Here is a 24,063-nt window from a genome sequence, read left to right as displayed (position 1 = left end):
TCTCAGTACTGACAGGACCCCATCCTTTTAAATGCAATTAAAAAATTCTGGTAAGCGTTTTCATCTGTTAACTAATGTTTTAAGGACTTCAATGTCGCGAGTTTTCATAATTTCGAAAAAAATTTTGGATTTTTTTTTAGAAATTTTAAATCCTTCGGAAATCTTATCTCAAAATCTCTATTTTGGTAGTTCCAATTGGTTTAAAGAAGACGTTCAATGGATCATATATAATTTCCAGAGAAACGCTAATGGTATAAACGCCTTCAACACTATCTTTTCGACCTTTTTTTCTGAATTTTTGCTTTTTGCAAGTGTTTGTTGTTGTTTTTTATCATAAATTTACTTAATGTGAGATTGTTTTGATGACCATTGGCTGATAAACATCACTGCCTTATCATCGAGGCAAAACTTAGCGTATTTTTGGTCCTCTATTGAAAGCTATTGAGTTTAACGTTGTTGATATAACCGCTTTTCTCAAAAACTGTATGATTTTACTATATTTGTTCATACTTGTTGATTTTTTTAAGTCATATTGTTGAAAAAAGAAGCCCCCATTGCTGCGAAAAAATTATACAAGAATAGAAAAAATTTTCACAAAAACTTAGTTTTTTTGTTGGCTTTGACACTTTTCTCGCTCAAAATTTTTTGAAGTTGCTATTTTTGCCTTTTTTCAATTCTTCATGTAGTTGTAAAACGCTGACTGGTCTCATAGGCTTCTAATTTAGGACTGAATGGATGATGTTGCTCAATGCACTCAGTTTATAGCGAATAGTATTAAAGTTTAAGATATTGTTCCTTCTCAAAGATTTTTTATACTTTTCAGTTTTTGTTCTTTTCGTCAGCTTATAATTTATTCTCATCATTGAGAGGTTCCATCCAATTTCTCGTAATTCAAAAACTATTTTTTCATTGATTTCATGTCGTAACTCATGTTTCGTTTGTGGGACAATATGCATTTTTCATTAAATCTTGTGCATGTGAATATTTGTGTTTCTTTTTCTCTTCTTTGAGCACATTCGCCGAAAAATGTTTCTTTTTGCTTATTTTGGTGTTTCTTTTTCACTCGTAGTCTTTCTATTGGCAGATTTTGTGAGCGCATGGTATTTTGCAATTCTATTAGTATGTCGGTTTTGTAACGATTTTTTAAAACTAAAACAACTATTTTTAGTTATCTCATCATTGTGTTGACAATTAAGTCGAAAATGTAGATGAGCGCGGGTTGGAACATCATGTGCGAGCGCACATTAATGAGCATGCTTGTTTTTGGACACTAGTTTCATTTGGGTTTTTGAATAAGTTTGAGCTGATATGCTCAAGTTAAATAAAAAAAAAATTTTGTTGACTTTCTTTTGGTTATCTCGACTATTATATATTGACAAAACATTTGAAACGCTTCTTGCCTTAACCTGTTTCATAATGTCCTCTTATAATCCATCTTATTAGAAGGTCTTTTATTCCATGAAAACAATTCTGACTGTTATTTCATTTTTTCGTTCTTATTTCAAACTGTTAAAAACGCATTCTGGTTTATCAGCCAATGACTTCAATTGTTTTTCAATTTTGATAAAATTGCAATGCTTAGGAAAACTGTTTAATTGCAACCTTGGTTTTGTGACTTGCCGACAAATTTGAATGACGATAAAGTAATCTGATCCTGAAGAGAAGTTCAAACATCTGTAATATCTTTTGATGACTGTATTAACTATTTTTTTTCTAAAAGAAAATTTTTTGTGAATTTGGTTGGCCGGCCGTAAACTTTTTTTCTGAAATTTTAAACAATTTAGTCAAAGAACAGTACATCTACTATTCTGCTGATGCAAAATAACACAAGTCTTTACTTTCATGTGTAGTATGACTGCACGTTAATTACGAAACGTCTTTCAATCAAAGGTTACTCATTTTCATTCCCTAAACTTAGTTACTTAAAATTAAATTTAAATCAGTTTGTTTATGAACATGTTCGACACTCAGATAAAAAAGGAAAAACGCACAAATTGTTAGGGAGCACCTAGAACTATTTAAAGAATTTGAGGGCCTTTGAGAAAGCCCATTGATTTTGTATATTGAACTTACATATTGTCCCAGACGGAAAGTGTCTATGTCCAAACCATCCCAGAAGGAAAGTGCCTATGTCAAGATTTTCGTGCGTTCACCAGACTTTCGTACGTTCATTTCCAGACTTATATGCGTTCGTCAGATTTCCGTGCGCTTATGTTCAGACTGTAGTGCGTTCAGGTCGAAAGTTTCGTGCGTTCACCAGACTTTCGCGCGTTCGTGTTCAGACTTTCGTGCGTTCATATTCAGACTTTCGTGCGTTCATGTTCAGACTTTCGTGCGTTCATCAGACTTTCGTGCGTTCATGCGCAGAATTTCGTGCGTTTTTTGATGTTTCCACTCTACGTAATTTTGAACGCACGACGCCCCCTTCGTGCGTTTATCATCGGTCTGGACATACTTGCTTCCGTCTGGGACTTGAACCTGGGTAGCATAAAAAAATCGGATCATTTAAGGTTAAGAAATGTTGAACTATCTATATTCGTAACAACAAAATCTCCGTTACTATGTCTTACGTGCACAAAATGTAAACTCCGCAGATGTTGCATTATCAATGGTACTGTCCGACAAGTTGTAGGTGACATTTCCGGATGAAAAAGTGTACTCTTTTCCGGGTATCAGCTCAGTCAGATTGACTGAAACTGGGGCAGCTTCAAAATCTTTTGGAGAGTCGATTATACACTGGGATTCGTTTTGAGCTAAAATAATGCTGCCATCCAGACAAGACGGTTCCACTAATAGAATGGATTCGACAGCATTAGGATCAGAAGAATCCGAAACCGTCACCGATAAAACGACATTGTACTCGTTTGTTACATCTGAGGATATGTTGACGTTGTGTGATGAAGCAGCTTCTAAAACAATGGGATTCAAAATGTACGGTTTGAAAGACCTGCTACTGATCTACATTCAAACGCACACATACGCACACACACACACACACCCACACACACACACACACACACACACACACACACACACACACACACACACACACACACACACACACAAATATATATATATATATATATATATATATATATATATATATATACATATATATTATAAATTAAATTAAATCCTTTGATAAGTTAGTATCATGTTTTTCTCATGACGAAAACAGAATATTATCATTCCTTGCTGTAAATTGAAATAGTTTTTATCTCATCTCACTGTTTAACGTTTTTTTCTCCACCAACTTTAAAGGGGGAGGATCTATATACTCAAATGGGCTTTTTGTTCAGTCATTTTTGGCCGATGGATATATTCATTGTAGAGAGTTGTGATTCGTATCATTAAAACGCCCTTACAGCGTAGTATACGGGAAAAAAATTTCTTTGATTTTCGTTTTTTCTAGGCAATTATCGAGGTTCAAAAATTTGCGAACATTGGAATGATATCCGTTGTGTTTTTGTTCATATTTTAGGGACCTATGCTCAATTTTCGAAAGCATTCGCTAAAATTTGTAAACAGAGGTGCTATTGGTTTTGTCTAAGGACCCAGAGGAGGGTTGCTGACTCTGCTGCTACAAAAATGTTCACCAAAAAATGCCAGAATTGTTTCTTCGGCCCATATTTCTTCAGTTTTGACAGAAGTACAGACCACAATGTGCTGAAAGACGTTTGAATTAACTCAAAAGAAGGTGAGTTCTGTTTCAGTTTCTTATACGAGTGTTCTATAGGAAGAATTTTGTGGGTTTTCTGCTAACTTAAAACAACCATAATGCTAAATGAATCTTTCTCTTTGAAAAAAAATCAATTGATAAATTTTAGATGCAACAATTTCAATTTGATTGGGAAAAAATATCTATTACAATTATATTCATCGAAATATCCAGGCTTATTTTCCTCTCTCCAGGGTTTTTGTCAAAAAAATGATTCCTTGAGATGTCCTTTTTAAAAACTAATTCTGCATTTTTTTTGTCTTTTTTTCTGAGAAATACAGAAAAGTTTCCAGCCAAAATTCAACCAATACCCACTTTCATTTTTTGTCAAAGTGACGCACGATGATCACTTGTTATATTTTCGGTTTTCGGTATATGGTTTCACACCTAATGGCTCTTATGTACTTAAAAAAATTTTCAAGAGAATCTCAGTTTATTACCGAAGTTTGCCACTTATTTCGAAAATCTGTCAACAAGTTGCCTTTTCTCATTAAACAAAAATCCCACCACAGTTTTATTGAGAGAAATTAATGTAATTCTGGAGTTTATTCTTTTTTGATTATTGGCACATTGCCTCGATACCACGGTTTCCAAATAATTTCTTGTCTTTTGGACACTTGCCCATTCCGGAATCTGGTTTTACTGCCATTTCCGATTGTCTTTTTGATCACAAGTTGCATAACATTTTAAAGGTTACATATAAACAATTAGGTTTTTTCAGTAAAAACTTACGATTTTAGCGAATTCTAAACTGTTTTGCAAAAAGTAATATAATTTTTTTGTCTTGCTTGTTCTCGTATTTCTTTTTTTCTTTTGGAGACTTGCCCATTTTGGAAGCGGGTTTTGTTGCCTTGTCCGATTATCATTTTGATTACACGTTGCAAGCCATTAGGGGAACGCATGTGTACAAATGGGGTTTTTGGGAAAACAGCTTATGAATTTAGAAAAATCTAAACCGACTTCTTAATTTCTGACATTTTGAAACATGGTCTCTAGTTTGAATGCAGCTTAGAAATATTACTATGAACCGAAATTTTTATTTTTTCACCAGTTGTTTTTAAGGGTGTTGCGTCTCCGTTTTTTGAGCTTTCGTAATTCTTTTGTGATTTGATTAGTTAGTAATATTTCTTTTATAAACATTTGATCGATCTTGTGTTTCGTGTTTTTGGTTTTGGTGTCATACTAGATCACTAATGATGGCTTCCACTAATTTTGATGATGCTTTGATGATGCATTTAATCAAATATTAGGTTTTTTTGAACAGTTCATGGTTTTAATGACACAAACAACGTAATTAACAAATTATAGCTGAATATCTGATTTTTAGATTTATTTGTCTTTTTCTATTGTAGTCCTATGAACAAAAATAGTTTCTGGATAAAGGAAAATCTTACTGGCTCCATGCATAAACGTAAAAAATTCTATCTAGCTTTTCAGTTCAATATAAACGTATTTTTGAATTCTCTTCTTTTCTATTTCTGCCTACTTTTTACCTAGTCTTAGGAAGGACAGCTCCCCCTTTTTTTTCAAAATACAAAATGATTTAAGGAGTACTATTTAGAATTTTATCTGAAATTGTCTGTTGCCATTTCCAGTTTTCATTGAGCATTTTTAGAAAAAAAATGTTAATTTTTGATCCTAATTAACAGTTATTTTATTCATTGATTTTGTTGTTCAACTTATTTCCTGTTCTCATGAATGAAAGGTGTTTTTTGCTTTTCAAGGTGAATTTATTTAAACTTTTTTGTTGCTGCTTACAAATGATCCAATGGAGTTAAATTAGAAAATATCTAGTTTTTGTAGTTGACAGATGATGGTTGAATTTGCCTATTTTTTAGTGTCCTTGAATTGTTACAACCTACTATTAAATGAAATTCACATCTTAAATAGAGATAAAATACAAGTTGAGTTTTTCTGTTTAGGTTTTAACTGATGTATTTTGACTTTGTACTGTTTATTAAAAAGAAATAGCAATTGCGTTAGATTGGAATTGATGTTTTGTCGTTGGTCTTGTCTCGTAGTTTGTTTAACGAGTATCATCGGCTCTCTAATTTGTCGGTAAATAATTCGATGATCTGTTCTTACGCCAGGGAAATTACTCATTAACCTTTATTTTCGAAGATTATGTGTATCTTCGAAAGTTTTACGTTTCTTCCTCATTTGATAGACAATTGAGTCGAATTATGCACGAGGCCCTGTTTTGTGCTGAAGTATCAAAAAACTGTTCAATTTTCACTGAGATTTATCGTTTTTTGCTAAGCTCTCCCATTAAAGTACAAGCTGATAGACAATTGAGTTCATTGCATTTTTTTAAAACTATTTTGTTTAACTTTGAAACGTGTAGTTTAAAAATTAGTGAAATTATTCTTAGTTTTTTGCTGAAACTTATAATCAATAATTTTGATCAAGCACATCTTTGATATAAAAACTGTATGGGAGGTAGCTTTGATTGTATGAAAATGTCTCTAGCCCAATTGTTTTTTTTATCAAAAAACATACTTTTACTGCCCAATTCAACTTTATTGCAGTTCTTTATACAATACGTCTTGGGAAAAAACAGCAGCAAACGACAAGAGAGATAGCACTAAAGATTTAAAAATCAATGCCTGATCAGATTAAATGACCAGATTGCGGAAAACATGCTCTCAAGATTTTTGTTCAGCTGAATTTCATGAACAAAGTTCTGATCATTTTGAAATTCCACAACAATTCTGTGAGAAGAGGAATGTAAAAGATGTGATTCTATGGTTTTTTGCTCGATGTTGTGCGAAAAACAAAAAATGCCCGAAGCTATTTAATTTTTTGTATGCTTTATACTTTTAGTTTTGTCCAAAAAAATCTCAATTCTCTTGAAAAAAAAACTTTTATCTCAACTGCAGCCGACAACAACAAATCATGGGCAAAAAACACCTCGTTGGTTGGGTCAAGGCTTTCGTTCACATAGAAGGAAAACGAGAGAACCTAAGTCTTAAAACAGTCCCAGGCGGTGCACAATGATTTGTTAGTAGAGTTTTGGAAAACGTAACATATTGTTTTAGTCACTGTTCCCATTTTGTAAGGAATTGCTATCATCTTGCTAGAAAACCATAGATTTCATCCGTTTCCAAGAAGTCTTGATGACTTTATTGAGCTGAACGCTTTTTCAAGAAATGATATAATAACAAAGTGTTCTTATTTTCCTCCAAATTGCCTCGAATGGCTTAAAATAATTTTACAGCAAGATCTTTTATTGAGTTCATTTTCCGATAACCAAATACGTATCTGTAACTTACACGATGTCTTAAAGTTGTGTTCTGGTTTTGAATTTTTGTTTCAGCGTTGTCAATTTCGTCCCGTTGACTTATTGCAATGTTGGTAGAAAAACTCTTCGGAAAAACAGTTTGGAATTCAACGACTGTAAATTTCCAAGAAAGTCTACTGCTACCAGTTAATAATTTTTGCATCCGAAAGCTTTAAAATTTAGGCAATATTTTGCTTCTGCTCTCATTACTGAAATCTTTTGAAATATATAATTTGCTTTTTCTTGATAATCGAGAGCAGAAAACAGAAGTAAACCAAATAGAAAAAATAACTTTTTCAATTCGAATTATATCGAAGTTGTGTTACATTGTAACCTCCTAAGCTTTTTGTTTATGTTTTTGTTACCAATCATAACCTAGACGTGAATTTCAAACAACGTCTCTCAAGCAGCACTGACTTGCCATTATCTGTTTTGGGTAACTTTTATTTGTTCAAAATGACTTTCTTTCGTTTCTCAATTTAGTTTTAGAAGTGGGTGCAGAATTCAGTTGCTGCAATGTCGAAATAACTGAAAAAAAGTTGCTTTTTCACCACACTAATGACTAATTAATTAAATATAGCAGAAAAAGTCCTGAAAAAGATGCCATGATTAAACTAATGACTTGACTATCAACAATATTCTTGTAACAACAAATTTGGATAACCAAAAGCGTCGTGATCACTTTCCCGGTAATTATAAAACGTAATTGTTCCAAATGACAACGCATGTGGTTCAAAAATTGAACGAAAATGAGAGTAAAGTGAGAAAAATTATTTCAAGTCGATTTCAGCAATTAAAAAAAATGGCAAAGTTTTTCGAAATTGTATTTCTCTATTCTAGAGCTGCAGCTAGCCGTAGCCGCTTGATTGGAGAGATGGTTTGCAGTTTTTCATCATTTTTGTGAAATCTCAGCCGTTAAAGTCAAAACAGGCAATCTGGTGATATGAAATAAAGAAAGGTATAAATTGTTTTTGAAAAAACACGATTCTGCTAAAATAGTCAAAAGAATATTTTACAATCTATTATCTGTCAAGATTTAAACTAGATCATTTACTAATTACTTGAAACAATAAATCAATTAATTGATGACATATTAGTGCGTAGATGAGAACTGTTACTTCTGACACTGAGTGACAATATGACAAAAACAACAACTACGGAAGATATTAATTTTTTTTTCAAAAGCAAACAGTAGCGAAGACAGGATCAAAATTAAACTACTCGTCAGATTTTTTTCCTTCCAAAAAAAATTTGACCTGTTATTAATCAAATTAGAGCTGCAGCTAGCCGTTGCTGCTTGATTAGAGAGATTGCTTGCAGTTTTTTGTGCATTTTTTGAAGTCTGAGCAGCTGCAGTCAAAATAGATGATCTTGTGAAATGAAATGGAAAAATGCATAGGAAATTTTAAAAAAAAATAACCCAGCTTACTGCTAAGATAGTTAGACAAAAAAGTTCAACCATCTAATAGCTGATTTTTAAGAATTTTGAAGTAATATTACTATGCACAAGTCATTTTGTCTTTGAAAAATAAATCAAAGTTCAAACGTAATGTTTTAAAGTAACGAGGAGAAAAATGGTGCATATCATCGAGTTTTTTCAAAAAAGTTTACTTCTGCATAACACCGTTAAAAAAATGAAGCACAACATATTGCTTTTAAATTTCTCTACGGCAGTCGCGCCATCTAATCATACAACTGAAACTTTTCTACAAAAGATTTTCCGCAACAATTTTGGCTCTATGAACAATAAAGATTATCCAACACTATTTTTTTTCAAGTTTTGATGACAGCTTTTGACTGAAGATTTAAAATAAACAAACGCTCAGTGGGATCACATAATTGCATTTTTTGAAATGATCGATGTGAAAATTCAAGACATATAACTCTTTTTTTGGAAGAAACGCGATATCGGAAAATGATTTTTTGTATCGGCTAATCTATTATTTTTTCTTGTAAATATTTTTGTTGTAAACATTGTAACTATTGTAAATACACAGCGACTTTAAAATTGTCAATGGAATAAAAAACTGTTGTTTTAGAAAAAAAATGCTACGCTAAGCTATGAAAAACTTGAGGTATATTTGATTTGAAAATTGGGGGTTTTCTGATCATTCAACAGCTAATTTTTCAAAAATTTCCATTTTGTAATTTCAATGTGTGCTTCAAAATTGTTTACCAATCCAGATTTTTACATGCGTATTAAAATTGAGTTTTTCTTCCACCTATTTTAACCAAAAATTGTTCCCTGGATTTTAGATCCTTGATATAAGTTAGAGCTCATGTCCTACTTCAGATTATGCTGTAATCTGCAAAATATTGTCATAAACTTACTCGAATATGAAATAGTGGAAATATTACTGGGTTGATCGGATTGATGTGAAACGTTTCTTCGGAACGTTTTTATACTATAACGTGAGTGAACTTTTATTCATTACAAGGCAACGTTCATGGGCAAGGCAGATTTTCTCAGGACATTTTTTTCATTATCGTAAAAAAGCAGAAATGTGTTTTAAAAATGCGAAGCAAAATTTATGCTGGTCAAACCAGTCAGCATTACCTAACTAGAGGCAACAAATATCCGTTTTCTGAATAATCGGTAGCTTTTGAACAAACCAAAGTTTTCACGGAAGCGCACTGAGAGACCTAATTTGACGTGAAAAGGTTTTCTTTTTTAGGTGACAAAGGACTTTTTTAAAAATGATTAGCATTGAAAAGATATGATATTTTTGAGCTATAAAATGTTTTTAGATTCGAACGAGCTTTAGTAAGTTGGGAGATAAAATTTCAAGGCTTTCCTTTACTATATCTATGATACATTACGATGACCACTATTCTTCCATCTCGAGTAGTACACATTCAAACTTCCTTTGAAATGATCTTAGGAAGTTTGAATACTTCGATGTATAAAAACTGACATAAAAGCCTTTTGCCGTAAAAAGTGTCATTGCGTTGAAAAGTGGGGTAGCTTCACAGCCAACCCCCTGTCATCTCTAAATGATTTGATATTAGGGCCATAGAAGTTAGTTTTCTAACTTAAAACTGCTGTTTCTGATTTAAGTTCGAAAAAAATTAATAATTTGAATTAGTTGCTAATAATGATAAGAACGGATGATTTGACGCGAATATTTTAAAAACTATTGAATGTTTTCAAATAATTTTTACACTCAAATGACATTGACCATTTCGGCGCTCCTTTCCTACGAGAATGGAGACTCCACATATCTTCTCAAAAAAATTGGAAGTGTTGAAACCATTTTCTTAGAACCCAAAGATTTATTTCGGAAGATTTATTTTTTCAATACTGTATTTCAGCTTCTACTTTTGATGGAAGAATAAATTTCAAAATTTTTCCTCAGCAAATCCAAGACTAGTTGTCTCATTGATCAAAAAAGCATGAAATGTTCTTCAATGGTTGTCCTCTTAAGTTTTGATTTTTAAATCGTCCGTTGGTTAGGAATCAACTTCTCAATGAAAATCTGCAATATTTTTCAATAATTTTTTTTAACTATTAGAAATTGTTAAGAATCTATTTGCTTTCAATAAATTTAAGTGTGCTGGTACACTTTGCATAGCGGAAAAATATAAATGCCCAAGATATACAACCTGTCTCAATATAGAGTGGATTAAAAGCGCCATCTAATGACACAACTGAAACTTTTCTACAAAAGATTTTCCCGCAAAAATTTTGGCTCTATGAACAATAAAGATTATCCAACACTATTTTTTTGAAATTTGATGACAGGTTTTGACTGAAGATTTAAAATGAACAAACGCTCAGTGGGATCACATAATTGCAATTTTTGAAATGATCGATGTGAAAATTCAAGACATATAACTCTTTTTTTGGAAGAAACGCGATATCGGAAAATGATTTTTTGTATCGGCTAATCTATTATTTTTTCTTGTAAATATTTTTGTTGTAAACATTGTAACTATTGTAAATACACAGCGACTTTAAAATTGTCAGTGTAATAAAAAACTGTTGTTTTAGAAAAAAAATGTTACGCTAAGCTATGAAAAACTTGAGGTATATTTGATTTGAAAATTGGGGGTTTTCTGATCATTCAACAGCTAATTTTTCAAAAATTTCCATTTTGTAATTTCAATGTGTGCTTCAAAATTGTTTACCAATCCAGATTTTTACAGACGTATTAAAATTGAGTTTTTCTTCCACCTATTTTTACCAAAAATTGTTCCCTGGATTTTAGATCCTTGATATAAGTTAGAGCTCATGTCCTACTTCAGATTATGCTGTAATCTGCAAAATATTGTCATAAACTTACTCGAATATGAAATAGTGGAAATATTACTGGGTTGATCGGATTGATGTGAAACGGTTCTTCGGAACGTTTTTATACTATAACGTGAGTGAACTTTTATTCATTACAAGGCAACGTTCATGGGCAAGGCAGATTTTCTCAGGACATTTTTTTTCATTATCGTAAAAAAGCAGAAATGTGTTTTAAAAATGCGAAGCAAAATTTATGCTGGTCAAACCAGTCAGCATTACCTAACTAAAAGCAACAAATATCCGTTTTCTGAATAATCAGTAGCTTTTGAACGAACCAAAGTTTTCACGGAAACGCACTGAGAGACCTAATTTGACATGAAAATGTTTTCTTTTTTAGGTGACAAAGGACTTTTTTTTATAATGATTAGCATTGAAAAGTTATGATAATTTTGAGCTATAAAATGTTGTTAAATTCGAACGAGCTTTATTAAGTGGGGAGATAAAATTTCAAGGCTTTCCTTTACTATATGTATGATACATTACGATGACCACTATTCTTCCATCTCGAGTAGAGCACATTCAAACTTCCTTTGATATGATCAAAGGAAGTTTGAATACTTCGATGTATAAAAAAACTGACATAAAAGCATTTTGCCGTAAAAAGTGTCATTGCGTGGAGAAGTGGGGTAGCTTCTCGGCCAACCCCCTGTCATCTCTAAATGATTTGATATTAGGGCAATAGAAGTTAGTTTCCTAACTTAAAACTGCTGTTTCTGATTTAAGTTCGAATAAAATTAATAATCTGAATTAGTTGCTGATAATGATAAGAACGGATGATTTGAAGCTAATATTATAAAAACTATTGAATGTTTTCAAATAACTTTTACACTTAAATGACATCGACCATTTCGGCGCTCCTTTCCTACGAGATTGGAGACTCCACATATCTTCTCGAAAAAAATTGGAAGTGTTGAAATCATTTTTTAGAACCCAAAGATTTATTTCGGAAGATTTATTTTTTCAATACTGTACTTCAGCTTCTACTTTTCCAGGTGGAAGAATAGTTTTCAAAATTTTTTCCTAAGCAAATCCAAGACTAGTTTTCTCATTGATCAAAAAATCATGAAATGTGCTTCAATGGTTGTCCTCTTAAGTTTTGATTTTTAAATCATCCGTTGGTTTGGATTCAACTTCTCAATGAAAATCTGCAATATTTTTCGATCATTTTTTTTTTCAATTATAAAAAATTGTTAAGAATCTATTTGCTTTCAATTAATTTGAGTGTGCTTGTACACTTTGTATAGCGGAAAAATATAAAGGCCCACGTTATACAACCTGTCTCAATATAGAGTGGATTAAAAGCACTTTAAAGAACAGTACGGCATTAACCTAAATTAAATCTGCAACGAATCAAATCATCGATGTAAGATTTATTGTGATGTGGTAAAACAATTGAAAGAAAGAAAAATATGCGTATACATAAATTAGTGACAAATCAATGTTATGCTTAATCACGTCATGCTCATGAGTCTAAGCACTATTGTTGCGTAAAACCATCCTGTAAGTTCTTTAGGGTTCTACTTCTTTTCACCCCGATTTATTTAACCCCCTATAATTTAACCCCGTATATAATCACCCCTCAGTCATTTAACACCGCAATTTATTCACCCCGAAATCGGTTTAACACCGAAATCTTTTATCTATTTCGGCATCCAAAAGAACAATTAGCAAAGCTAAAGTTCAAAGGACTTAAATAACACAAAACTACTGACCTTCAAGAGTGCGGCATTGAACAGCTTGCGTTTGTTTCAAATCAAAGAATAATGACGAGACTGCTTTTTAGAACAATGCCTTTGATCGAAAAAGAACACTTGACAAGTCTGACCTCTTTTATGTTGCACTTTGATTTGAATCAAAAAAGTTCAAAAACTGTCCTAGTCTAGAAGACGGAAAAACGGGTACTTTTCAAATGAAAGGATGAAAGCTAAATTTTAAAACGTACTTTCTGAGCAGGCATAAATTAGCAATTCAAAACAAAATTCAACCGTGTACTTAACAGAATTTCCAATGAAATCCAGATTGATATTTTTGCTAGCAGCTACGCTGTGCAAGCTTCATATCTCAATGTTGCAAAACTGTGTTCCCAATTAGGGGTCCCATCATAGGGTTAACGCCCGGGATCAAATTCCCTAATGAGTCACGATATGAGGCTTCGACGTAACTCCGTGAGGACGCAAGGAGGGCGCCAACTCAAAATTATTAAGATGGATTTCGAATTTAAATTAACACAAAAATAAACATAATAAAATACACGATAAATACACAACTAAGTCAAACTGGCAATAGCCCTGCAAAAATTGATATCAGTTTCATCTCTGTAATTTTGCATCCAGTTTTGCACTTTCCCTTTCAAATTCTCATACTTCTTCTTCTTTGGGAATTTGTGACCGGATGAGGCATTCAAAAAGTTTAATTTTTGCACCACAGCGTCTTTTTGCAAATTAGTCAAAAGTTTCCAAATTCCGGGATGGGATCCGCTGAATAAGGCTTGTATCCCATAATGCCAGCCCTCAACAGCATTGGTTGTTCTGGCAATTCCTTCAACGGCTGCGTCTCTTTGATTCCATATTTGTGGGGGGAATGTGGCAGGACGGTTTAATGGTGGACACTTGATATAATTTGTTTGGAAATATAAACAAAGCTCGTCCTCGACAATCAATTCAAAAGATTTTTCTATTTGCTCACTTCTTTCAAAAGCTAGAGCAGGGATCATTTTAAGCGCCAGGGCCACTTCATGATTTTCTGACACCAGCTTTTTTAGTCCAAGTTCTCCAATTTTTCTAACAAAATTTTGAGTTAAATGGAAATAAAAGCCCGACAATATTGAAGCTGGATGATGTTTTTGAAAAGCATTAATAGGGGCAATTTCAAAATCCAACAGAACCTTATCCGGCTTACAATCTGGGGCAAAGGTGTCTAAGGCATCAAGTAATCGGCTGTACGTTTTTTCCGTTTTGTTGGGAAGGAGGGCATATAAACAAGCAGGGGCAGTACCGAGAATATATGCATGAAGGGTGTATATTTGATAGAAGTTTTTGGGCGATAGTTTAAACGTTCCATCTCCAAGCCAAAACTTGGAGCTTTCGAGAACCGATGTCATATGGGGATCGCCAAAAACTTAAATACGCTCGTTGTCATCTTTTCCGCTGTCATACCGCAAAAACTTTTGAAACTTATCAGGTATATCAAAATGCCGGTCCGATGGCTCATGAACTGACAATGTTTGTATAACCTTTCTTAAGCGCTGCGAGGTTTGTATTAAATTTGGTTTTGACGGCAACGCATACTGGGTCGAAAGAACGTCAGTTACTGGTAAAATTGCGGAAGCTACGGCTGCTGCGGGTGTTAGGTTTGCACTCAGGGCTGTAATCTCTTTTATAACTTTTCGTGTGGCCGGCTTTCAAATCGAAGCACTATGATTGTGCTCACCGTTCACGCGAATGAGTTGGTCATCTTTTGTTAAAGCGGAAACGCGGCACTTGTAACTTTGATATTTTGAGCAATTCCAGGCAGTGGTAAACTTATTTAATCTTTTAACATAAAACTCATGCCCCTCTACAACTAATATTTCTTTGTTTTTTGAAGAAATAGTAAACTCAAAGTCGGCAGTTATCATGCTGAATTCAAAATGCAATAAAACAAGAAATGTTCTTGAGTTGCATCCAGTTTTCAATTGCTTTTAATTGCCCCATTAAGGATTAGTTGAGATAACTAATTCGCTAATTGTTATAGTTTTGCATTAAACTATTGTGTCGTTTGCTCTATGTCCCTGACAATTATGATCCATGAATTTACAGATCAAAATCGGGGTGAAATGATTGAGGTGTGAAAAGCATGTTCACACCTCAGTCAATTCACCCCGATTTTAATCTCCATTAATTAAAATAGAAATAATTGAGGCTTAATTATCCTCAATTATAGGAAGCTTAAAATCGGGGTGAAACAATATAGGGGTTAAATAATTGAGGGGTTAAATGATGTAGGGGTCAAAAAATCGGGGTTAAAATATAGGGGGTTAAAAGAATAGGGGTGAAAAAACAGGACACCGTTCTTTAGCATGGTGAGCTTAATCACGGTAATTTTATTTTCCCAAAGTAATTGACTAGTTGTTTTGAACGTAATGAACAAAACTTGGCCTTTTCTGTCTTGTAACAACAATATAATAATAAGCATAAAAAATAGAATTACAACCTGTTGTAACCGGTGAGACCCAATTTCTGTAACGTTTGTGTTTCGAGTAAATGTGTTCAAGAATACTTGGTTTGTGTTAGAGTTAATCAACGTAGCTTTGCGCATTATACAGGCGAAGACGATAAATATTGTCGTTATTGTCAAAAACAAAATTGGCGAGACAAAAAAAAGAGACAAAACAGGGCGACTTATAGTGTAGAATTATGTTATAATAACCCAACTCGCAAATTTGAAAAATTGGACGATGCACGTTTTGAACATGACGATGACTTGCAACCTTAAAACGTGCAAGAAACGTACTAGGATTACACACTAAATAAAGTTCAGGTAAATTTACCTGAAAAAATACCTTAACTTACCTGAAACGTTCAGGTAGTTTTGCCTTACCTGAACTTACCTTAACTTACCTCAACTTTACCTGAAAATTACCTGAAAAATTAAGGGGGCACCACCTGAACTTCTACCTGAACATACCTTAAATTTACCTGAAAAACACACCTGAACAGTTAAGGTAAAATTACCTAAACTTACCTGAAAAACGCGCAAAAATCACCTTAAAATTTAAGGTAAAAATACCTGAATGAATACCTGAAATTTACCTTAAAAATACCTTAAATTTAACCTGAACTTTTAAGGTAAATTATATTAGTTAAGGTAAATTTACCTTAAAAATTAAGGTAAAAAATTAAGGTGTTTTTAAGGTAACTTAAGGTATGTTCAGGTAAAAGTTCAGGTGGTGCCCCCTTAATTTTTCAGGTAATTTTCAGGTAAAAAGTAACTAAAATAAAAATCAATCTGAATCTGACAGACTATATTTAATGGAAGCTACATGAAGATCATATGTCGAAACCGCTTCTATATTAGTGTAATCCAGTTTTACAGCGATTTTTTTATGCAGGAATAATAGTTTTTAACTTAATATATAAGGAAGAGTGATTGGATTCAAATTGATACACTTTAAAACCACTTTTAAACTTTCTCTAAACCGTTTTTCTGAAACCAGTTCTTTCGGTAACACTCGGAATCGATTTGTGAGCAGCCAATACATAAACAGAGGCGCATGAAAAAAAATACCAGTTTTTGCAAAATTGGTGCGTTACTGCCTTTTTGAATTTTTTTGAGCACTCACTGAAAGTAATTTTGGGGTTTGCTGTAGTGTAGGTCGACAAATATTAGCTCAAATTGCTTCATATAAGGATCATTGTAAAGCTCTTGTAATAAACTTCAACATTTGGTTTGCAAATTTTACTAAAAATAAACAATTATGTACTGCAGAAAGTTATTAAAAAAGTTAAGGTAAGTTAAGGTAATTTTACCTTAACACAGTTCAGGTAATTTTTTACCTCAACTCAAGTTAAGGTAAAGTTAAGGTAACTTTTACCTTAATTTTACCTTAACAGAGGTTTACCTTAACTGCGTTAAGGTAACTTTACCTGAACTTTTTTTAGTGTGTACCAAAAAACGCCAAAGCTAGAAAATACAAGCCTTGGAAACTGACAACTATGGCCCAAAATTGCAGATTTTTAAGTTTTTTTTCAGATTGTAATCGAAACTTGTATTAATGTCTAGTTGTAGCTGAACGAAAGCAGACAGTTCTGGTCCGCTAATATGCTATGGGACTAGAGTCTGGGCAGTGGTGATGAGGGCACTTACTCCAACTCCTAGCTGTCCTCCCTAGCAGAATCATGCAAAAAATGCATGATATCTGTCGCAAGATTTCAGCGAACTTAATAGAAGTTGCCAGGACAACAAAAAAGAAGAGCTACCACTAAATTGAAGATCTACCAAAAAAGAGTGGTTTGGTAACGTAGAAACTGTGAAATCAGGTGTCTCTGCCAGGCAGTTACTTTGCTCTGCCAGGCAATGTGTGCGTGTGTGTGTTTGTTTGAGCGTGCGAATGTCTGCGCAGTATATTAGAAACAAATTTAACAACAGTGGCACTATGGAGCAAAAACATGTAAATGTTTCTTGCTTAATGCGACGTCAAAAACTGTAAAAACTGTATTCGCTGTTTTTTCAGTGTTAGTTTTAGCGTATGCCACATCGATATAGAAGTATTTAATAAAAAAGTTGCGCAAAGAAAACAGTTATATTAGATGTCAGTCAGAATTTGAGAAAACTCGAATCAGTTCAAGTTTGTTATTGTGAAATTTGATCTTCACAAACTCGTGTGATAAATATGCCAACAAGAGCACTCCTATATAACCAAATTGTTTGTAGTGTAATCGAGTATGGCATATAAGGATATTAGGGCACTTAAAAGCCGCACATCAAAATCCACTTGAAGCTATAAGGTACTGTTGACGATGGCTCCGATAGTGGTTGTAATAAATCACTTGATGCTGAGAAAATCGTCCAAGAGTGAACAAAAAGTAGGCAGCGAAAAAAAACAACTAGGCTACGGACGTAACGACTTGTGTTTGCTATTATCTGCCCCTAACTTGCAATAATGAATTTAATACGTAATGAGTATATTAAAATTGAGCCTTGAATCAGTGAATGAGTTCCCCCTCTGATCATTTAAAAACATTTATTCGCGGATAAAAAACATTTTTTTCTTCTTAGGTTTTCAAAGCGTGCAATATCCGCGGCTCTGAAAGCAGCTTTTCTTTTTCTGCTGTTTTTTTTGTCGATTAATTCGACTTTTAACTTTTATCAATTCAGTCGCTGGGTTCTCTTCATGCGATAAACGCGGGAGTTGAAAATTTTTTGTGACGTATAAAAAAGGTTTCTGTTTTTTGTGTTTTTTTTTCATTGACTGAAGGCACGCGATATTTGCAGCTATCGAGAAAAAAAAGTATTCTGTTATCTATACTCTGTTACTAACATTTTGATTTCTTTTTGGATGGGATATTTTTTAAGTAAATTGAGAATTCTTGTCTATGCTAATTTCGGAAATCAGGGTGAAATTATATCACCAGAAAAAAAATCTTGTCTTGTTGTCCAAAAACGTATTTCTGTGCGCTAATGAAGGTATAAGTCTTCTTCAAAATAATAGATCAATAAGTAAAAATTTTGATGGGTTATTGTAATGGTATCAGCATTAGACGTTGAACCTATAGTAATATGTTTAACTAAAACATGGCTAAATGGCAATTGCGACAAAAAATTTTTGAAACACATGGCTATAAAAAAGTAATTGGATGTAACAGAGAAACAAAAGGAGTATGAGTTGCGTTCTACAAACAAAAAATATGATATGGAATCATATATCTAGCTAAAGAAAATGTCTGTCAGATTTTGTCTGCACAACTTTTATATAAAACCAGGCATGTCCATAAAAAACTGTAACGAAGTACTTCAAAACTAATTCGAAAAAAATGGTTCAAAATTTGATGACTTCCCTTTTCTATGTGGTAATCTTGATATATATCATACCATACAGCAAATTATTAGCTTTAAAAAACGTTCTCTATGCGTTTAAATTGCATATTTGTCAAACAAATAACAGGACAAGGGAAACCTCCACCAGTAAAAGCAGCATTGATGTATTATGTTGTAATCATACATTGAGAACTCAAGACTACTATCACTTACATTTACACGCTTTTATTCCCCGTTAAAATTAAATGCAAACTCTAATCGGATAGAGAACAACCCTTCACTTTGAGGCTCTGAAAGAAAATTAAAAGTTTGTCAATTTTGACAATCGTGGATTTTGAACAAAATCAGGTTTTAGGAAAATTTTTTGAAGAAGGCTACAATGATGATAGTTAAATGCAGATTTCGTTAAACTTCATTGGCTCGTGGAAATTACCATAAACCAGTTCATTCAAACAAACCAAACAAACCGAACAAACTAAGTATCCAAACAAACTGACTGCAGAGAAAGGTGGGTGCAAAACGAAACTAAAAACTTAGCTTCGCTTAAAAATAGCTGCTAACAAAATGTCCTTCGTGACAAATCTGAAATGGTACAATAAATTACAATCGTGTAAGCAACAAACTGCAACAAGTTTTTTGATCAAAATAATTCTATTCAAATGCAAAAAAAAAACTAAATTTTGTTTAAGGCATTTCATGAAGCTGAAAGAAACTCAAATTCCAACTTACACTTCGAAAAGTGCTCTGTTGAATTGTTGAATGGTTTTTTTGTAGTTGGATGCGAGTTTACACATTCTCCCACAATTCAAAACAAAGTAGTTTGATCAAGAAGAACAAAACACTCCATGGTAATTTGTTTTGTAAACGAAAAAATTTTAATAAAATAATTCAGAAAATGTTGCGCAAGTTTTCAAAAGAGTTTTATTGTTTTTATAATTTTTTCCCAGAAAAGTAGAATTTTCGTTTGTTCCTGTACTCACAGTACTATTTAATTACTGCATCAGAAAGCGCATTTTCCCAGAAAGTGTGAAAAAGGCTCTAGTTATTACCATTCCGAAATTGGGAAATTTTGTTGAAGAAATTTAGGCATTTATCTCATTATTCTACAATCAGCAATTTCATTTAAAAAAACTTGTTCGCTCAAATAACCAGTTTTCTCGACAAAAAGAATGGTTTTTCACAAATCATTTTTTCGACTTCAGATGAAAAATTTGCACGATCATAGCATGACTAGATCATTTGCACGATCTAGTCATGCTAACGTCTGAAGTGCAAAAACCATTGGAAATGAAAAACCCAGCGAAAAGAGAAAATTTTTTTGGATTTACAAAAAACTTTGATACTGCGAACCATAAACACCTACTTATTGTATTTCTGAATGCGGGCTACAGAGAGCAGGTACAAGAACTGATGTCTTCCTACAGGATTTAGTGAGATCACTCAATTTTCTAATAATCTTGACAATAATTTTCTTGCCGATGACACAGTTATTCTGCAGAACGAAATGATCAAAAGTAAATATTATCAAGAACGCGTAAACGACGTTGTCGGTTTATTGAATAACAATTTCATGGCTATAAATTGTACAAAGAACAGTTGAATTTATTGTTATTGGAAGTAATAAGAGCACTGAAGCTACTATTCCACCTATCAAAATAAGTATAGAAACTATTTAATGAAAACCTTATGTAAAGTTCCTTTTCATTGAGAACCATTTGAAACTCACCGAGCATGTTCAAAACCTAATAAGAAGTTTGAACAAAAGTAAAATTAACTTTTAATTTCACAGTTACTCTTTTTTTATAGGGCTTATGTGCAACCAATTGTTCAATATGCTGAGGTTTTGTATGCCAAAGCTTGCATAACAGCCCTAGAGACCCGGGAATCTTAACTGAATCATTTGGTGTTAGAACTATATGTATGTGGTTCGAGAAAAAGCGATTAATTTCGTCCTGTGAGAGAAGGCAATCAGATTCTAATTGTAAAAGAACCGCTTTTGGAAGAAATTTTAATATTAATAGTCCCTAATTTGAAAAACGAGAGCCATTGGGTGAGATTAAATCAACAATAACTGGTATTGAGCGTGAAATGGTATCAAAATCGAGAATTACATGTAGATCTATAAAACCATCTAATAACGCAACAGGCTGTAGCTCTAAATCCATTGGCGTAAGGGCAAGGAAAATTTTACACATCATGCTCAGACACGATTCAACTTTGCAAAAAGCAAAAAAGCAATGAACAGAAAGAAACTGGAAAATTTCATCTTTTGTGTTCACTGCTACATTTACAACAATGCTGAACTAATTTAAAAGTTTTACTGATGTTTATTTAATTAGTTTTTTCCTTAATTCCTTATTTATTAAATATTTAATTCCCTCCGAGCACCTTTAAACTGCTTCAAAGTATCACAAGACTACGCTTCTTTGAAGCCTATTGTTGAACTGTTGGAACTGAGTGATGTGTTTGTGCTGAGTGGTTAAGTGGAGAGAAGTTGCAATAAATCACCTGATGCTAAAAAATTTGTCAAAAAAGCGTTCAGAAATTTGACAACGAAAAAATAGCAACATGGCTACGGACAGGATGAATTCTGATCTGGTATTATCAGTCCTTAACTTCCTATAATAAAATTAAAACTTAATGACTATATTAAAGTGCAGCTTTGAGTCAGTTCCCCCTCTGATTATATAAAAACAATTAATCTAGGAAAAATCAACATTTTTTGTTGTGAAAGGTGCGAAATCCGCGGCTCTGAAAGCAGATTTTCTATTTCTGCTGTTGTTTTGTCTCTTAGTTCGATTTTTAACTTTAATTAATTCGGTGGCAGGCTTCTCTTCATGAGATATACGCAGGAGTTGAATTATTTCGTGACATATAAAAGAATTTTCCAATTTTTTCGGTTCGAGTTAATGGACTAAAGGCATGCAATATTCGCGGCTCATGGGAAAAAAAATTTAGTCTGCTATCTATATTCTGTTACTAAACTTTTTCATTTCTTTTCGGATAAGATATATCTAGGGAAAATGAGGATTCTTGTCTATGTTTAATCCTCAAATCAAGGTGAAATTATAACAACAGAAAGAAATACTGTCTTGTTGTCTAAAAACAAAATTATGTGCGCAAATGAAGGTATAAATCTTCTTCAAAAAATAAATCGGTAAGTAAAGATTTTGACGGGTTGATGTAATTGTATCATCATTCTACGTTAAACCTATAGTAATAGTTTCAACTCAAACATGGCTAGATTACAATTATTACACAGAATTTTTTGAAATACATGGCTGTAGAAAACTAATTGCATATAACAGAGAAACGAAAGCAGGAGGAGTTAATATCTTCATACAAAAAATGTTAAATTGAATAAATTATCTGGATACAGAAAAATTTCTGTCAGATTTAGTCGGTACAACTTAAATTCGATAACACGAGTGCCCTAATCAAAAACATTTACACGAAATCCAACATATCTATCAAAAAATTTACAGAAGTTCTTCAAAGCTGCCTCGAAAAAATTGAATTGAAACTTGATGATATCCGTTCTCTATGTAGTGATCTCAATATAGACCATAGCAAACCATACAGCAATTTAATAGCCTTAAAAAATGTTCTCTACTGGTTTTACTTGCGTTATTGTCAACTAATTGGCAGCACATCTACCAGTAAAAGCTGCATTGATGTAGCAATTTGTAGTCATGACATTGAAAAATCTATCATCAAGACTGCTATCCCTAACTATTGCACTATTCCCCCCCCCCCCTTAAGTTTAATTGCAAACTGTCATGGGATACAGAACAACCCTTCACTGTGAGGCTCTGAAATACACTTAATAATTCAAAAATTTTGACAAAAATGGATTTTAAACTGAGTCACGTTTTAGTACAAGAACTGATGTCTTCATATCTAGCAAACAGAAGCTAGAGAGTTAGAATAGGTAATCAACTATCATCATGGAAAACTATTGAAGTTGGAGTACCACGCGGGTTAGTTCTAGGGCCTCTAATTTGCGTTTCTTTTTATATATAAATATGATCACTCAATTTTCCGATGGTTTTGACATTATTCTATTTGCCGATGACACAGTTCTTTTGAAGAACGAAATGAATAAGAGTATACATTATCAGCAACGCGTAAAGGACATTGTCAGTTTGCTGAATAACAAATCCTTGACAATAAATTGGACAAAAAACAGCTGAAGTTAATTTTTGTAGAAGTAATCAGAGCAATGATGCTACTATTCCACCTATCGAATCAAATGACGAAATTTGTGAATGAAAACCTTATGTAAAGTACCTTGGATTTTTAATAACAACTATTTGAAATTTATCGAGCATTTTCAAAACCTAATTGAAAAGACGAACAAATTTATAGGTTCGTTTTATCGCTTGAAAAAATGCAGACATTTTCACAGTTTTGTTTAACTATAAGGTTTATGTACAAATGATTGTTCAATATGCTGTGTTTTTTTATGGTACGGCGTGCATAGCGGGCCTAGAACCCATGAAAATTGAACTGAATCTTTTGATTAGAATTATATGCGGTTTATTTGCGGTCAAGTAGTGGAATTCTGTTATATTTAGGGAAATCTTATATCTGGCCGAGTACCTTTAAACTGCTTCAAGGTATCACAAGATCAGGTTTCTTTAAAGGCTATTGATGACCTGTTGGAACTGAGTGATGTGTTTGTGATGAGTGGATAACATGTCCTTAGCTTCTGAAAGCAAATTTAATTTAACTTTAATTTAACTCAAGTGTCGCTATCAATTCTCGTAACATTATAAAAGCTTTCAGAAATACAGTCAACGGATTTATAAGCGATGAATTGTTGCCATAGCTCAGTTTATGTCCTTTCGCTAATTAGGGAAACAATTTTCTCGGAGTTTTCATTGCTCTTTTTTGTCAGATTTTCTCCCAAATCACTCTAAGTGGATCTCAACTCTTCTAAAGCTCATTTTGTTATGCTTCTCTCTTTTTCTCAGCGCTTTTTTGCAAAAAATTTTCTTTTCCAATATTTCTGAGGGTCGCAGAGAAGATGAAACGATTGCGAAAAGAAAAATATATGAAATGTTCACAAGAAAAACTCATTTTATTTTCAAGAAAATTGTTTGAAAAAAACTCAGTTTTTTATTGCGTCAAGTGCTCTTTGAAGTGCAAATTTTGGGCGTTTAAATTGGTTGTGGCCTGATGTCCACCAGAGTTAGCTGCAATTTTCGTTTAATCCAACTTTGTCTTATAGTGCTTTCGCATAATATTCTACGTCTT

General features: G+C 33.0%; 2 protein-coding genes across 3 annotated transcripts in view; one reads left to right on the top strand and one right to left on the bottom strand.

The window, feature by feature from the left end:
* Positions 1-24,063, top strand: part of LOC142342786 (eukaryotic translation elongation factor 2-like) — a 425,342-nt gene that overhangs the window by 282,122 nt on the left and 119,157 nt on the right. The window lies entirely within an intron of this gene.
* Positions 1-24,063, bottom strand: part of LOC142342783 (uncharacterized) — a 99,879-nt gene that overhangs the window by 37,223 nt on the left and 38,593 nt on the right. For both annotated transcript variants that reach the window (XM_075394349.1, XM_075394348.1), the window contains exon 2: positions 2,571-2,909. In XM_075394349.1, the coding sequence (XP_075250464.1) occupies positions 2,571-2,909 (339 nt within the window). The remainder of the gene's footprint in view (positions 1-2,570; positions 2,910-24,063) is intronic.

This window comes from Convolutriloba macropyga, chromosome 7, assembly GCF_964194025.1.
Source record: "Convolutriloba macropyga chromosome 7, txConMacr16.3, whole genome shotgun sequence".
In the NCBI taxonomy this organism is placed as follows: Eukaryota; Metazoa; Xenacoelomorpha; order Acoela; family Convolutidae; genus Convolutriloba; species Convolutriloba macropyga.
This window is presented reverse-complemented; position numbering and strand designations above follow the sequence as displayed.